This window comes from Amblyraja radiata, chromosome 18 (assembly GCF_010909765.2).
Source record: "Amblyraja radiata isolate CabotCenter1 chromosome 18, sAmbRad1.1.pri, whole genome shotgun sequence".
NCBI classification, from domain to species: Eukaryota; Metazoa; Chordata; class Chondrichthyes; order Rajiformes; family Rajidae; genus Amblyraja; species Amblyraja radiata.
Window position 1 is genome coordinate 21,436,517 of NC_045973.1, and position 18,544 is coordinate 21,455,060.

The window sequence follows — 18,544 nt, forward strand, 5'->3', positions numbered from 1 at the left end:
CCCATGCTTCGAGGCCAGCCAGCCCCACGATGGTGAGTAGTCTGCAGCTCCGCAGTCTCCCGAGCCCCCGGGTCGTTCAGGCTGGAGGCCGCTCCATGGTGCTAGGCTCCAACGACAACTGAGACCCGACAGGGAAAAAGTCGGGTCTCCCGGACAGGGAAGAGATTTTAAACGGTTTCCCCCTTCCCCCCCCCCCCCCCCCCCCCCCCCCCCCCCCCGCCCCCCACATATATACATTTAAAACCAGTCTTAAAAAACACCAACACTACATTTAACTAGACACAAAATTTAAAAAAAGACAGACAGGCTGTAGGGGCCGCTGCAACGGGTGAGTCGCGCCACCAAAAATAAATTGTGTTTATCAAAGGTAGATAAAAATGCTGGAGAAACTCAGCGGGTGAGGGTAATGCACATATATGCATTATGTTTGCAGTCAGTTGGGGCTATTTTAGTATGTTTTTCTTTCAGACCCTATGTCATTTTCACCCAGAGAGGTGTGAATCTATGGAATTATCTGCCACAGAAGGCAGTGGAGGACAATTACTGGATGTATTCAAGAGAGAGTTGGATATAGCACTTAGGGCTAACAGAATCAAGGGATTTGGGGAAAAAGCAGGAACGGGGTACTGATTCTGGATGATCAGCCCTGATCATATTGACAATAACCGCAGGAGTCGGCCATTCGGTCCTTCGAGCCAGCACCGCCATTCAATGTGATCATGGCTGATCATCCCCAATCAGTAACCCGTTCCTGCCTTCTCCCCATATCCCCTGACTTCGCTATCTTTAAGAGCCCTATCTAGCTCTCTCCTGAAAGTATCAAGAGAACCGGCCTCCACCGCCCTCTGAGGCAGAGAATTCCACAGACTCACCACTCTCTGTGAGAAAAAGTGTTTCCTCGTCTCCGTTCTAAATGGCTTACCCCTTATTCTTAAACTGTGGCCCTGATTCTGGACTCCCCCAACTGTCGGGAACATGTTTCCTGCCTCTAGCGTGTCCAAACCCTTAACAATCTTATATGTTTCAATAAGATCCTCTCTCATCCTTCTAAACTCCAGAGTGTACAAGCCCAGCCGCTCCATTCTCTCAGCTTATGACAGTTTCGCCATCCCGGGAATTAACCTTGTAAACCTAAGCTCCAATCCCTCAATAGCAAGAATGTCCTTCCTCAAATTAGGAGACCAAAACTGAATGAATGATATCTTTATGAATGAATGATATCTTTATTTCGAACGATTTAAAAAAAAAAAGAAGAAAAGAAAAGATGAAAATGAATAAATAAAAAGAAAATTATATATATACATATATATATATATACATAAATACATACACACATACATACATATACATGTACATATATACATACATACATATACACATATACACACATACACAACATATATGTACATACATAAATTAAAAAATCAAAAGCCAATTTCAACATAATACACATTAGACTCGTTCGAAAAGGGATAGGAAGAAGCCTATGCTTGTCAAGTCCTACCCCCATTCTTCACCATTAACAAATGCAAAATTCAATAAAATAAACTAAACAGACAATTCAAATAAAACTACTCCAATCAAGCTATTAAGAAAAAAAGAACAAAAAAAGAAAAGAACAAAAAGAACAAGCACCATTAACATCTGTGAGATTTACATTCTCCTTCCTCATTACTGTACTTTTCAAAGATATATCTTTTGTACATTTTTTTAAATTGCATTATATTCATACTTTGTTTAATTGTTTCGTCAAGACCATTCCACAAAACCACCCCACAAATGGAAATACACATACTTTTTAAATTGGTCCGAGCATAATGCTGTTTCAAGTTTAGTTTCCCTCTAAAGTTATAACCCCCCTCTCTGTCTTTGAACAGTTTTTGTATGTTTACAGGTAGCAGTTTATTTTTTGCTTTATAAATTATTTGTGCAGTCTTAAATTCTACCAGATCCTTAATCTTTAAGGTGTGTAATTTTAAATACAGTATATTGGTGTGTTCATGATATCCTACATTGTTTACTATACGAATAGTTCTTTTTTGTAGTGTGCTTGGTGATTGTAAGGTGGTTTTGTAGGTGTTGCCCCATACTTCCACACAGTAATCTAAATACGGTAACACAAGTGAGCTGTACAGAATATACAGTGCTCTCTCATTCAAAACATGCCTTGCGTTCCCCATCACTCCAATACTCCGTGCTACTTTTGCTCTCACATGTTTTATATGGGGTTTCCAGCAGATTTTGTGATCAAGAATCACACCCAGAAATTTATTTTCATACACTCTTTCCATTTCAACATTATTTATCATTATTTTTACTTGTGTATTTATTTTGTGTTTTCCAAACAGCATAAGTTTGGTTTTGTTTAAATTTAATGATAATTTATTCAAATCAAACCATGTTTTTAGTTTACTCATTTCTGCTGTGACCACCTCCAAAAGCTGCTGCAAATTGTCCCCATCACAGAAAATATTAGTGTCATCTGCAAATAACACAAATTTCAAGAGGTTTGACACCCTACATATATCATTAATATACAAAATAAATAATTTGGGGCCCAAAACCGACCCCTGTGGGACTCCACAAGTTATTTCTAAGCATGTTAATTTGCAGTCCCCTGTTTGCACAAACTGATGTCTTTTACTTATGTAGCTTCTCATCCACGCTAGTACAACCCCTCTGATTCCATACTTTTCCAGTTTTTTGATTAGCAAATGATGATCAATTGTATCGAATGCTTTTTTCAAATCTATAAATACACCCACTGCATATTTCTTGTTATCTATAGAACTGGTAATGTCGTCAATTAACTCCATTAATGCCATGGATGTCGATCTGTTTGACCTGAATCCATATTGACTATCAACTAGCAATTCGTGGTTCTCGATAAAGTTATCTAATCTACTTACATACAGTTTTTCTAATATTTTTGAGAACTGAGAGAGTAACGACACCGTCCTGTAATTTGTAAATTGATTTCTGTCTCCAGCGTTGTATAGTGGGATGACTTTGGCAGTTTTCATTTTACATGGAAATACACCAGTTTTGAAAGATAAATTGCAAATATAAGTTAAGGGTTTAACAATTACACCAATGACTACCTTGATTAAAGCCATATCAATGTCATTCTAGTCTGTAGATCTTTTATTCTTACAATTACTAACAATGTCAATAATCTCCTTTTCATCAGCTGCTTTCAAAAACATTGAGTTTGGGTTGCTGTCTAACAAATCCACAACCTTCCCCTCTCCTTCTTCTGACTGTGGATTATCGATTTCTTCTGCCAGTTTTGGTCCCACACTTACAAAAAACTGCACACGATACTCCAGGTGTGGTCTCACTAGGGCTCTGTACAACTGCAGAAGGACCTCTTTGCTCCTATACTCGACTCCTCTTGTTATAAAGGCCAACATGCCATTCGCTTTCTTCACTGCCTGCTGTACCTGCATGCTTACTTTCATAGACTGATGAATAAGGACCCCCAGATCCCGTTGTACTTCCCCTTTTCCCAACTTGACGCCATTTAGATAGTAATCTGCCTTCCTGTTTTTGATACCAAAGTGGATAACATCTCATTTATCCACATTAAACTTCATCTGCAATGCATCTGCTCTCTCCCATATTGAATGGCTCGAAGGGCCGAATAGCCTACTCCTGCACCTATTTTCTATGTTTTTATATTTATATGTCATTATACCTGCATGAACCTAAGAAAAAAAATGAATTTTGAAGGTGCTGTGCCCTGCCTGTGTGGTTGATATTAGTTAAAGATGGAAGCGGAGGCCAGTGGGGCTTGGTTGAATCGCAAGGTGGAATGCTGAGTGAAATAAACAATGACAAAGACTGTGTCTCTTTGATTCTCAGGAAAGACCAACATCTGCTGTCACCTGTGAACTGCTGGTACTTGGTGCTCAATCAGACACGGCGGGAGAGCAAGGACCATGCCACCCTCAACGACATCTACACCAACAACATAATCGTCCGCCTAACGCAGATCAGTGAGGACGTCATACGGCTCTTTAAAAAGGTCAGTTTACTACTTCGAAATGCCGAAAGAACTGTAGATGCAAGAAGCACAAGAAATCTGAGGTAAAAACAAAAACTTCTGGAAATACTCAGCAGGTTAGGCAGCATCTAGGGAGAGAGAAACAGAGATAACATTTCAGGTCAATGAACTTTCATCATTATCCCCGGCACTTTCTGTTTTCACTTCAGTTCAAAGTGTTTGTGACTAATAATATGACAGATTAAATAGCAGTATTTATGATCATTTGGCTATCAACCTTTAAGTTCCAAGAAACAGAAAATCACACTCAGTAGTTTCTGAGTTTCCATCCCAAGTGGGATTGCACATTGCACAACTGCATGCAGTTATAATGGAGACACAAGGAACTGCAGATGCTGGAATGTCATTAGAAACGGGAATAGTGCCGGAGGATTGGCGTACTGCGCATGTTGTTCCATTGTTTAAAAAAGGGTCTAAGAGTAAACCTAGCAATTATAGACCTATTAGTTTGACGTCAGTGGTGGGCAAATTAATGGAAAGAATACTTAGAGATAATATATATAAGCATCTGGATAAACAGGGTCTGATTAGGAACAGTCAACATGGATTTGTGCCTGGAAGGTCATGTTTAACTAATCTTCTTGAATTTTTTGAAGATGTTACTCGGGAAATTGATGAGGGTAAAGCAGTGGATGTTGTGTATATGGACTTCAGTAAGGCCTTTGACAAGGTTCCTCATGGAAGGTTGGTTAAGAAGGTTCAATGGTTGGGTATTAATGGTGGAGTAGCAAGATGGATTCAACAGTGGCTGAATGGGAGATGCCAGAGAGTAATGGTGGATGGTTGTTTGTCAGGTTGGAGGCCAGTGACGAGTGGGGTGCCACAGGGATCTGTGTTGGGTCCACTGTTGTTTGTCATGTACATCAATGATCTGGACGATGGTGTGGTAAATTGGATTAGTAAGTATGCAGATGATACTAAGATAGGTGGGGTTGCGGGTAATGAAGAAGAGTTTCAAAGTCTACAGAGAGATTTATGCCAGTTGGAAGAGTGGGCTGAAAGATGGCAGATGGAGTTTAATGCTGATAAGTGTGAGGTGCTACATCTTGGCAGGACAAATCAAAATAGGACGTACATGGTAAATGGTAGGGAATTGAAGAATGTAGGTGAACAGAGGGATCTGGGGATAACTGTGCACAGTTCCATGAAAGTGGAATCTCATGTAGATAGGGTGGTAAAGAAAGCTTTTGGTGTGCTGGCCTTTATAAATCAGAGCATTGAGTATAGAAGTTGGGATGTAATGTTAAAATTGTACAAGGCATTGGTGAGGCCAATTCTGGAGTATGGTGTACAATTTTGGTCGCCTAATTATAGGAAGGATGTCAACAAAATAGAGAGAGTACAGAGGTGATTTACTAGAATGTTGCCTGGGTTTCAGCAACTAAGTTACAGAGAAAGGTTGAACAAGTTAGGGCTTTATTCTTTGGAGCGCAGAAGGTTAAGGGGGGACTTGATAGAGGTTTTTAAAATGATGAGAGGGATAGACAGAGTTGACGTGGAAAAGCTTTTCCCACTGAGAGTAGGGAAGATTCAAACAAGGGGACATGACTTGAGAATTAAGGGACTGAAGTTTAGGGGTAACATGAGGGGGAACTTCTTTACTCAGAGAGTGGTAGCTGTGTGGAATGAGCTTCCAGTGAAGGTGGTGGAGGCAGGTTCGTTTTTATCATTTAAAAATAAATTGGATAGTTATATGGATGGGAAAGGAATGGAGGGTTATGGTCTGAGCGCAGGTATATGGGACTAGGGGAGATTATGTGTTCGGCACGGACTAGAGGGGTCGAGATGGCCTGTTTCCGTGCTGTAATTGTTATATGGTTATTATATGGTTAAAAAGACAAAATGCTGGAGTAACACAGCGGCGTCAGGCAGCATCTATGGAGGGAATTGATAGGCGATGTTTAATGGTCCCAATCTGAAATTGAGCCTATCCATTCCCTCCACAAATGCTGCCTGACCCGCTGAGTTACTCCAGCGCTTTGTGTTTTGCATGCAGTTATAGACCGTCCTCCGGCCACTGGTGGTGACATCTAGAGGCTACATATAGAACAACTAGACCCATGAGTTATACTGGCTGCAAAGAGACAAGCATCTGGAAATTCAATCTCCTGACTGCTTTAAGTATCATGCAAATAAATGTAATGTGTCTCTCAGAACATGGAGATGCAGCTTAAGCATGGTGGATGAGTTATCGGTAGCCATGGTCGGGATAACAATGAGGCTGACTCCACTGGCCTAATAATGCCGAGCTCCAACCATGTCAGGCATTACACCATCGACAATCCCCGTTGATGATGACATAGGGATCTTCAGGGAGTCAAGCTTTTCTCCATTATTGGTAGACGGAGAACTGGCATGTATGTACGTCTTTGAGGCCTCTGTCTGGCTTGCAATCTGCAAGATATCTGAGGATATACCACCCTTTCATGTGGGTGTTTTTTGGGGGTTTATACTGTATTCTGGTGATAGACCCTCAAGCTCATATCAGGGCCCGCAGAGCGTTTTTGAAAGTGGGAGGTCTGAGCGATCACTGATTACTGGCCTCGGGGGTACCTGGTGAGGGAGCGTAGCAACCAAGCGGGGGGAGGGTGAGGGAGTCCCCCTCCCCCCCTCCCATGGTAGGGACTTTTTGAAATTTAATGTATTAAAATCAGGTTTTAATGCATTGTAGAAGTATGATTTCAATTTTTGGGCCTACATGAGAGATAGGAGCAGGTGATTATTATTTTTGTTATTGCTCAACCTCCAAAAACTGGCCAACCCCCACCTCAATGGGAGGATATATCCCCCATCCCCCCCCCCCCCCTCCGGGATCGACGCCAGTGCCTTCCACAGTGCAGAAAATTTAACAAAAAAACTTTTAAATGTGTTATAATTTCAAGTGCTATTTTTTTTGTAGTTGGAAAAAGGGACAAGAAATAATCATAACATTTCCTGATTTTGCATAATCATACAAATTATGTTTTGCTCGGGGAAGAAATCAGAGTAATTTGAAAGTAGGCGTTCTCCTTTTGACGTATATTTCATTTTGATTTGAATTAAGAATCATCAAACCATGACATTAATAAAGGAGGTATATGTTGGTGGAAACATTACTTTTTTAAAAGTAAGACTTTCGAGAAATGTAAAATGCATTAGAAATATACATTTTAATGCACTGAGTCTCTTGCCCAGAGTAGGTGAATCGAGGACCAGAGGACAGATTTAAGATGAAGGGGAAAAGATTTCATAGGAATCTGAGGGGTAACTTTATCACACAAAGGATGGTGGGTGTATGGAACAAGCTGCCAGAGGAGGTAGTTGAGGCAGGGACTATCCCAACATTTAAGAAACAGTTAGACTGATACATGGATAGGACAGGTTCGGAGGGATATGGACCAAACGCAGGTAGCGTAGCTAGGACATGTTGGCGGGTGTGGGCAAGTTGGGCCGAAGGGCCTGTTTTCACCCTGTATCACTCTATGACTACATTATACCTCCACCATGCATGAATGCTTCAATATCAAGTGGTCGAGATTCAAGCATGAGCAAGTTACATAGAAACATAGAAAATAGGTGCAGGAATAGGTAATTCGGCCCTTCGAGCCAGCACTGCCAATCAATATGATCATGGCTGATCATCTAAAATCAGTACCCCTTTCCTGTTTTTTCCCCATATCCCTTGATTTCGCTAGCCCTAAGAGCTAAATGTAACTCTCCAGAAAACATCCAGCGAATTGGCCTCCACTGCCTTCTGTGGCAGAGAATTCCACAGATTCACAACTCTCTGGGTGAAGAAAGTTTGTCCTCATCTCAGTCCTAAATGTCCTACCCCTTATTCTTAAACTGTAACCCCTGGTTCTGGACTCCCCCAACATCGGGAACATTTTTCCTGCAGTTACAGTGAGAATGAAAATCTAGCAGGCAAGCAGGATGCTTTCTCCAACCATCCCCATTTGAAGGCCACTAACTTCCATCGCTTCTACCCAGTGCTTGGTACCTACTTCCAGCAGCCACTGGTTGTCCTCCAGGATGTACCGAGCCGCAGCCTGGTCCATGCCAGTCACCAGGACGAATTTGACGCAGAGACTCTCACGGCAGCGGCGCAACTCTTCCTCTTCGCCCCGAGGCCTGGCCGCCTCCGACGGCCCGGGACTCTTGCACTGAGGTTGTTCCATGGCCGGAGCTGCAGCGAGTGGTTTGCCAGCTCCGCAAACACTCACCAACCCCGGCTCCCCGTCCGCATCTGCCCCCACCGCTGCTTCTGCTTCCATCCCTCCCTCAGCCCCGGCTCTCCAACAACCACGACCAGTTACTCAGAGCACAGCAGCGCCTCGTCCAAAGCCAGAGACACTGAAACATGTCTAGCCAAAAAGGTGTGGGGGGCTGCAGCCCCCCAGGTTCCGCGGCCCATGCATATTATGATAGTTCCATGAGATTGCATCATTGTGGAGGTTGCACCGTTTTAATAGCTGGTTTGGCTTCTCTCTCCCTTCATTTCATGTGCAATGATATCTGTCTGTCTCTGGGTGTTTCCACCAGACATTGTGGACCTCACCTGTCGCAGTGTCTACCTGAGTTATTCACACCCATGCCTTGAAGTATCTCCGTTGCACAAGCCAACTTTAACTTCAGGGTTAGAGCTGTTTGTCAGAAAACACTTGCAAAATGCTCCAATTTAAACCATACAATTTTCTCACCACTCCCTGAAAACACACAACTCCTTGCAAAAGGCATCTAAATATCTGGTCTGGCCTCAGCATATTCTTGCTATTGAGGGAGTGCAGCGTAGGTTTACAAGGTTAATTCCCGGGATGGCGGGACTGTCATATGCTGAGAGAATGGAGCAGCTGGGCTTGTACACTCTGGAGTTTAGAAGGATGAGAGGGCATTTTCATTGAAACATATAAGATTATTAAGGGCTTGGACACGCTAGAGGCAGGAAACATGTTCCCGATGTTGGGGGAGTCCAGAACCAGGGGCCACAGTTTAAGAATAAGGAGTAAGCCATTTAGAACGGAGACGAGGAAACACTTTTTCTCACAGAGAGTGGTGAGTCTGTGAAATTCTCTGCCTCAGAGGGCTGTGGAGGCAGGTTCTCTGGATGCTTTCAAGAGAGAGCTAGATAGGGTTCTTAGAAATAGCGGAGTCAGGGGATATGGGGAGAAGGCAGGAACGGGGTACTGATTGGGGATGATCAGCCATGATCACATTGAATGGCGGTGCTGGCTCGAAGGGCCAAATGGCCTACTCCTGCACCTATTGTCTATTGTCTACAGCTAATTACACTCTCAAAATGCAGACCTGACTGTAATCTTAGTAACGTGGGATCTTACTCTTCTTCAAAAATGATGTGGCAGATTCTTTTACAGGGTCAGTGATGATCTTTTATATCTCATCTGAAATCAGTCAACCTCTTGCAGTTGTCTTCCAATTATGTTAGCCCAGGTCTTTGATGAACGTTGGAGTGGGACGTGAAGCTGCAGCTTTCCGAGTCATGATATGAGGCTGAAGGCTTATCACCATATTTGCTCATTAGCTCAATTGTTCACCAGTGATGGGGAAATTAAATGATCAAAAATATGCAAAGGATCCCTTATTGAAATACTGACAGGTTCCAGGATCAGGCACTGCCTGATATCAGTCGCTCTTTCATCTCCTTCACTGTCTCCGCACTGTTGGAGGTATTCCTCGGAGTTACCCCGCCGCATCTCATTAATTGATTAATGTGGTACAGTTAATAGGCACCCTTGCCTTGAATGTTTTCAGTGAGCATTTACAGTTTGCATTTTGGCTGTCACAGTTAAAGGAGAAGCAGTTAAAGGGGAAGAGGGGCACAGAAGGGGAGGTGGGTGGTGGCGTGCAGTAGGCTAGTGACGGGGTGGAGAATACAAACAGATAAAGCTTTTCTTTCCACATCACTTTCAGACATGGTGAGATATTTCCACAAGAAATCAAAATTTTCTGCCAACTGCTTAACAGCATTGAAGTGGACAGTTATTCCTGCTATAACATTGTCTACCAAAACATAAACACACACTTTCTGAAGTAGGCCTCTTCTGGCATATCATCTGTGTCATTCATTTCCTCCAAGTTAGCATCAGGTGTGCTGTCATCATGCAGCCTTGCCCTCTTGCGCCTAACTCCACCACATCTAAGGGAGAGTTTTATTTCTATCTTTAGGTTTGATGCAACTTATTTAGCTTCATTCCACATGGATTTCCAGTTGTTTCGAAGTTTTGTCAGATCTCTGAGGAGATTTTCTATGTTTGCTATTTCAACATCCAGTGTGGCATCTCTAGCTTGGATGACCTTTTTGCAAATATCTATGCCAGCTAATATTTTGTACCACACAGCTGACATTAACACACAGGCAAAAGACGTCACATAAAATAAAATTCCATGGACGTCATTTCTTGTTTTGGCTGTCAAATTTACTTCTAGGAGGTCTTACAGTGCTCATTTAATGCCAGGCAAGTGAGCTTCACAAAGGCTTTACACATATAACACGATCTGACTATCTTGTTTCAGAAAGACCATGAAGAGAACAACCAATACGTTTTTTTTAGTAATTTCCACCGCTTAGGACTAGAACTGAACAGATGGTACAGTTTGAATTGTTCCGAAAAGGGTTATTATTCATCAGAATCATTTCCACATAAGTTGAGTGTGTGACAACCGCAAGGTGAAAAAATTGCTGTTGAGCATTGTTCTTGTATTTTTGCTTATGCGCCATTGTATTTTCCAGCCATATTTGCTCCATTATCGTAGGCTCAAGCTCTACAATCACTGAGAGGAATAGCATGTTTTTTCAATGTGTCATTTATCAGCTGAGTAATTTCTTCCCCTCTTTTGTTGCAAACTTGAGAAATCTTTCTTGAATCTCATACTGCGTTCCTTTTAAAAGTATGTATCTCAAAAGAAATGTTGTTTGTTCAATATGGGAGGAATCTGGTGTGAAATCTACTATTGCTGCAAAGTACTTTGCAGATTGCCTCTCAAGGAAAATGTGTTGTTTCACAAGATTCGAGCACTGCAATAAATTCATTTTGTGAGTCAGGGGACAGGTAATGAACTTGAACCCGCTCACTCCTTTTCTGTGACTCCTCTACACTTAGCACATGTTCCTGAAGGATGGTGTCCCACCAGGACAGCAGTTCAATGAGTCCTAAAAAGTTTCCATTGTTTGAATCACCAATTCAATGAGATGAACCAGTAAATGCCACACTCCCAAGAAAAGTACAACATCCACATGGGCGGAAATCGCTTGACTGAAGCCTCCCTCCTCCAATCAGCACGCTGAATCATCATGTCCAGTGCCAGACCTCCCCCCCCCCCCCCACTGCCTGCTGACCAACGTCTCATCCAATCGGTGCCCTCGAGCATCAGTCTCACCCTCACTGTCTCGTGAAGATTTTTAATAGATTTTTTTTCACCAAATTTCAAAATCCAGATTACAAAACATGAGAGGTGCCCCCTAGTCTTCACAAAATATATGCAAACATTTTCTGAGATTTCAGGAAATTCCCAGCCCCCCTCCTTTGGCTCCCGGGCCCCCTATTGGACTCAGGGCCTGGGTACGATGCACTTCCTGCACCCCCCCCCCCCCCCCCCCTCTCATAGGCCTTGCCCATGCCAACCAGAAAATGTACTTTTAGTTCCCTGTCCTTGCCTCATGCAGACCTGGTTATCTAGCTACTGATAGACCCGGCCGATGAGTTGGAGAAAGCAAACACTACCTATTGATCTTAATTTATGTTTTACGGTATAAAATTCAGTATGATAATCGATTTGTACATCAGACTGTAATGGCAACCTCCCAGATTGCAAACTCTATCCCTCCCTTGAGTCAACTTGCATTGAAAGTCATTTGGACGGTGAGGTACTGCAAGATGCTATTTTTACTCCAGTTTCCTTTCCAAACTATCAGATAGAGAAGACAGTGGCACACTGAAAAACACATGCCTGGGGGATCCCCAGTCTGGACTGTAGTTAGTTCAGGTCACCATTTCCGTATATATGGACCTTGAAGACACAGATATTTAGTCTGTGCTGCCTTTAGATCTGATTGAATATATGTATGCATATTGTAATCCCAGTACCAGATTTGGTTCCTGAGTTCTGATCCCACTATATATATGTGTCAAGGCCAAGCAAATCAAAAGACCCCAGGCTTGATTTGCAGTCTGTGCTCAGCTTTGATCCAAGTCAATGTATGTCTGGGCTTTGTAGACCCAGTGGAGTCAGGCCAATTCCTAATCTGTATTGATTCCATCACGTTTATGTCTGGGTTGTGCAGATATAAATGCCCCATGTTTGATCCCTGATCTGGCCTTTTGCTAACTGAACATTGGCTTGTGCATTCTTCCTCTCCAGAGCCAGCTCTCTGACACCTCCTCTGAACCATGACCCCACCACTGAACACGAAGCTAGTATCTCCCAGATAGTCATTGACTGCAGTTCCTTGGGAGATCTTACCCCCACAGCATTCACCCAGCCACTCACTCTGCACCGAGAGGCAGCTTGGAATTGGACAGTGTTAGAGCTCCCTGTTGCTACCTGATGACCTCTGAAGCTGTAGAAAGATGTTGGCATCAGTTATAAGATTCACTGTGGTGCCTTTCGTAGATGGATAGCCTCGATACTCAGCTCACTGATAAATACTGATCAATGTAGCGGGAGAGCATGTTTGACTCTTGCTGAGTGGGTACCCATGTTGTGCATTTGTGTTTTCACCCCAGTCCCCCTACAGATACATCAGACCCAGTCTCAATCACTGTTTCTGGATGCCTTCATTATCCTTCTTCCAAGTTCTGCCCTGCAATTTCAACAAAAGAATTGCACTTTGTCAAATACTGCTGTGATTTAGAGTCAAAGAGAGATACAACACATATACTGGCCTTTCAACACATCAAGTCTGCTTCCACCATCAACCACTTAGTACATTAATCCTATATTAATCTCACATTCCCATCAACTCCTCCAAATTACCACCACTCACCTGCACACCAGGGTGCTTTATAGTTCACTCCTGTTTGCCACCTTCATTGCAGCCTTCCTTGACAATCACCGACTGCTATGCAAGTGGGGCTTTTGCCGGGCTTCGTAGTTTTTGAAGACTGCGACCTCGAAGTGAGGGCCGAGCTACTGGTCTGCAAAGTTATTTTTCTTCCCACGCTAGTTGAGGAATGGAGTTGAGGTATGGACCAGCTACAGCAGACACCCCAGTGTCCTCGACTCCTACCTCCAGAGATGCCTCTGGAAGATCCTACACTTCATCTGGGGGGACAGGCGCACTGATATGAATCTGTTAGAAGAGGCATTTATTTCCTCCCACATCCTAAGACATATTGGAAAACTATTTGGCTGTCGTAAATTGCCCCTTGTGTTAGTAGTGTTAGGAGAGACTGAGGGTGAAGTGATAGAAGTATGGAAGATAATGAGAGGGTAGATGGTCAACATCCACTTCTCATGGTCGAGATGAGAAAACAAGGGCATTAGTTTAAGGTGAGAGTTGGGAGATTTAAAGGCGATCCGAGGGGTGAGTCTTTTACAGAGTGGTTGATTTCTGGAATTTACTGCCAGAGGGAGTGGTGAATCTGATATAATTACTATGTTTAAGAGGCATTTAGACAGGGCACAAATAGGCATAGAAGGGAATTGTCCTAATGCAGGCAAATGGGTTGAATGTAGATGGACTAAACGGTTAGCATGGTTTCTATGCTGTTTTAATGCGAGAACTGAAGGAAGTTGATGGGCATGTGAGAGAGAATATATTACATTGGATTTATACCGGGCATAGATTAAATGGGCCAACTGGCCTTCTATGTTGTAAGAGGAATGGAGATTTAGTTTAGTTTAATGATACAGCATGGAAGCAGGTCCTTCGGCGCATGGAGTCTGTGCCGACCAGCGATCACCCATACCCTAGTTCCCTCCTATACTCTAGGGATAGTTCACAAAAGCCAATTAACCCTATAACCTGCATGTCTTTGGAATGTGGGAGGAAATCAGAGCACCTGGAAAAAAACAACATGGTCACAGGGAGAACGTACACACTCCGTGCAGACAGCACCCGCAGTCGGGATTGAACCGAGGTCTCTGGCGCTGTAAGGCAGCAACTCTACTGCTGCGCCACTGTGCCGCCCATGTAAGGACTTGGTACAGGTTCTGCAGCTCACCACGAATACATTTGGGGCGGGTAAATCCATATGAAGGTGGAGAGCAAATGGCCTTTGGAAGCCGCTTCTGAATGGAGTTTCCCCCAACTCCTTTGTTGCATTCTTCCTTTCACACGCTATTCCAGGAGTTGGACAACTGGAGGTTTCAGGATTTAGGGGGTTAAATGTTTTTGTTGACATACCTGTCAAGACAAATTGAGCAAAATCAGGTAAACGGATAAATGGAAAAGCAGGCCAGTTGGTCTGAATGGACTATTCTTGTTGCTGAAGCTCTTTGGATGTTGCTCGGTATTTTCCGTCTTAAACTCTGCCACAGGTGTTTTCCGTCTTAAACGTTTAATTGCTGGAGAATAACGTGCCATTTCCTGGAAATTTTACATGGTAGGTTGCATTCTGGGACCTACTTGGATTTGCTAATGGAAATAACTTTGGCCAAGCACTGAATTATCCCAGGCACCTGGCATTTCTGCGTGTACCATGATTTTATATTCTGTGCCTGTTTCCTGTTCTGTTTGTTCTGGTAGTTAGGCATGGCTGTGCCTCAGGTTTGTTCCTTCCAGTATCCACAATCATCTCAGCACTGCACCCCTATCCCACTCCCCAAAACTCTCCGATGCCCCAACACCCGTTCATCGCTGGAAACCTGCTCTCAGTTGCCCGGGTGCTGTGTTCTGGATTTAACTTTATAAAACTGCTTCAAATGCAGCTCCTTGACTAGCCTCTCGATCAACAGACCTTCTATTTCTGTCACTTGGCATTCACTTGCTCTTTTCACCTCTTGTGAAGCATTCTGCAGCAATTTTCCACCTGTAGTTAATGGACTGTTAAGGTACAGGCAGATTTACACCACTGCCTGTTGTATAGTCATGCTACTGGCCGTTGCTACCTGGATGAGTAAATACCTTAATGAGGGCCATTTAAAAGCAGTAGTGTTAAAGAATAATGTTGAATAGACTGACTATTATTTCTCATATTATCTTAATATAGAAGTAGGTTATTTGGCCCAAAGTGCCTGTGCTGGTTCCCAGAGCTTTCCCAGCAGTTGCATTCCCCCAGTTCATTTCCCTGAAGCATTTTTCATCGGCTAGTCTGTTGGCCAAATGCCCCCCCTGTGTGGACTGAGGGTGGGTGGGACTGGGCAACATCACAGCTGACATCAAACTTGTCCTTATTTGTTGCTCGAGTGCACATGTTGTCCTGCAGGACTCTGAGTTGATGATAAGGACTCGTGGCCTGTCGCTGTCCTGCAGTGATTAAACCAACTCCTCCATCTACTCTGTAGGGAGATGAATTAACAGAGGACAGACCAGAAACAGGACATGGTTATTCTTGGTCCATGTGGTTCGAGATCACAGCAGGGTCCTTTACAGAAGGATCTATCATTTGATTAATGGATTCAGTAATCAACTTCAGTAAATTCATTTTGTGACTGCATTAGGATGTACTCCAGTTTCCTTTTCTGATGTATTAGATTAATTGAAGACCAGTGCGTTGTCTTGTGTGAGAAACAGATCCAAGTCCCATGTTGGTCGTGAAAACAGCTGCCACTTCGCCGCATGCCTGCGTCCATGCAAGGTTGTGTATGTTGCAGACAAGCCATAATCTAACTGGATCGCAATAGACTTGGAAATGGATCGGCTCTGTCTGTTCCCTCGTACATTAAATGTCTTCATTTGAGTGGCTACAGTGAGCAAAGACATAAAAGGCTATGTTATGGTTTGATGAAAGCATATGCTTGCCCATTGATGACATCCAAACAACTCAACATAGATAGGTAGGTTCAGTCCTTCTGAGTCCTATATTGATTACACTGCACCGAGGCTCTCTCAGTAACTGGACCCTTGAACATTTACAGTGCATTCAGAAAGTATTCACTTTTTCCACATTTTGTTACGTTACTGCCTTATTCTAAAATGGATTAAATTCTTTTTTTTATCATCAATCTATACATAATACCCCATAATAAAAAAGCGAAAACAGGTGTTTAGAAATTTTTCCAAAGTAATTAAAAAGAAATAACTGAAATATCACATTTGCATGCGTATTCAGACCCTTTACTCAGTACTTTTTGAGGAACCTTTGGCAGCAATTACAGCCTCAAGTTTTCGTGGGTATGACACTACAAGCTTGGCACACCTGTATTTGGGTAATTTCTCCCATTCTTCTCTGCAGATCCTCTCAAGCTCTACCAGGTTGGATGGGGAGCGTCGATGCACAGCTATTGCAGGTCGCTCCAGAGATATTCGATCGGGTTCAAGTCCAAGCTCTGGCTGGGCCACTCAAGGACATTCACAAACTTGTCACAAAGCCACTCCTGCGCTATCTTGGCTGTGTGCTTAGGGTCGTTGTCCTGTTGGAAGGTGAACCTCTGCCCCAGTCTGAGGTCCTGAATGCTCTGGAGCAGGTTTTCATCAAGGATCTCTCTGTACTTTGCTCCGTTCATTTCCCCTCGATCCTGACTAGTCTCTCAGTTCCTGCCACTGAAAAACATCCCCACAGCATGATGCTGCCGCCACCATGCTTCACCGTAGGTATGGTTTGACCAGGTGATGAGCGGTGCCTGATTTCCTCCAGACGTGACGCTTGGCATTCAGGCCAAAGAGTTCAATATTGGTTTCATCAGACCAGATAATCTTGTTTAGGTGTCTTTTGGCAAACTCCAAGCGGGCTGTCGTGTGCCTTTTACTGAGGAGTGGCTTCTGTCTGGCCACTCTACCATAAAGACCTGATTGGTAGAGTGTTGCAGGTATAGTTATCCTTCTGGAAGTTTCTCCCATCTCCACAGAGTAACCCTGGAGCTCTGTCAGAGTGACCATCGGGTTCTTGGTCACCTCCCTGACCAAGACCCTTCTCCCCCGATTGCTCAGTTTGGCCGGGCGGCCAGCTCTATGTAGAGTCCTGGTGTTTTCAAAGTTCTTCCATTTAAGAATGACAGAGGCCACTGCTCTTTGGGACCTGCAATGCTACAGAAATTGTTTTATACCCTTCCCCAGATCTGTGTCTCGACACAATCCTGTCTCGGAGGTCTACAGACAATTCCTTTGTCTTCATGGCTTGGTTTTAGCTCTGACATGCACTGTCAACTACGGGACCTTATATAGACAGGTGTGTGACTTTCCAAATCATGTCCAATCAATTTAATTTACCACTTGTGAACCAATCAAGTTGTAGAAACATCTCAAGGATAATCAATGGAAACAGGATGCACGGAAGCTCAATTTTGAGTGTCATGGCAAAGGGTCTGAATACTTATGTAAATGTGATATTTCTGTTATATATTTTTAATTACTTTACAATAATTTCTGAACACCTGTTTTCGCTTTTTTATTATGAGGTATTGTGTGTAGATGATGATAAAAAAAATGAATTTAATCCATTTTAACGTAACAAATGTGGAGAAGGTGAAGGGGTCTGAATCCTTTCTGAATGCACTGTAAGTGCAAAAAAAAACCAGCCTGGTGCTCTCCGTGGAAGGAAATCTGCCATGCTTATCCAACCTGGTTTACAGGTGACTCCAATCTTAACTGCCTCCTCAGTTCAAGGCCAATTAGTGATGGGTAGTAAATGGCAGCATTGTCAGAAGCATCTACCTGAGAGTGCATAAGAATGTCGACACAGTTCAGTGACATTTTTTGTTCAATGTAGCTACACCTTCCACACCACCATGAATGCAGATCAATCAAGTCTGAAAGGTACATTCCAGAAGGAATTCCAGAAGTGCGATGGTCAGAGCTTCAAACACATTTTTCTGTCTGGTCAACAGTGCCTTAGCCTCTTGGCCAAGACGCCCCTAATGTTGGAGCCTGTGCAACCAGGGAAGGTGTCCTTGACTCCACCTTGTTGATGGATAGTATCTTCACACGAGTCCAGGTTCAGCCATGTTCTAGGTATAGGTTTATTATTGCCAAGTGTACCATGACAGATTATTGGTAATGTTAACACCAAGGGACTTGTAGCTCTCTGTGTTGTGGAGGTCAAATTCCTTACCACAATCCTAGGAAGAGTATTTCACAACCATGGAGGCAGCGTGGATTTTCGAACACCACTTACAAGTCTGCCCCGACTAGCATCCCCAAACACCTAGCACTATCCTATACACCAGGGACAATTTACAATCTTTACCGAAGCCAAATACCCTACAAACCTGGTTGTCTTTGGAGTGTAGGAGGAAACTGGAGCACCTGGGGGAAAACCCACACAGTCACGGGGAAAACATACAAACTCCACACAGACAGCACCCATAGTCAGGAGTGAACCCGGGTCTCTGGATCTGTAAGGCAGCAACTCTACTACTGCGCCACCATGCCGACCCTGTGCA

At 43.4% G+C, this 18,544-nt stretch overlaps 1 protein-coding gene across 2 annotated transcripts in view; it reads left to right on the top strand.

Moving 5' to 3' along the window:
- The window catches only part of srgap3 (SLIT-ROBO Rho GTPase activating protein 3), a 190,716-nt gene that overhangs the window by 95,215 nt on the left and 76,957 nt on the right, over nucleotides 1–18,544 (top strand). For both annotated transcript variants that reach the window (XM_033036793.1, XM_033036794.1), the window contains exon 3: nucleotides 3,865–4,027. In XM_033036793.1, the coding sequence (XP_032892684.1) occupies nucleotides 3,865–4,027 (163 nt within the window). The remainder of the gene's footprint in view (nucleotides 1–3,864; nucleotides 4,028–18,544) is intronic.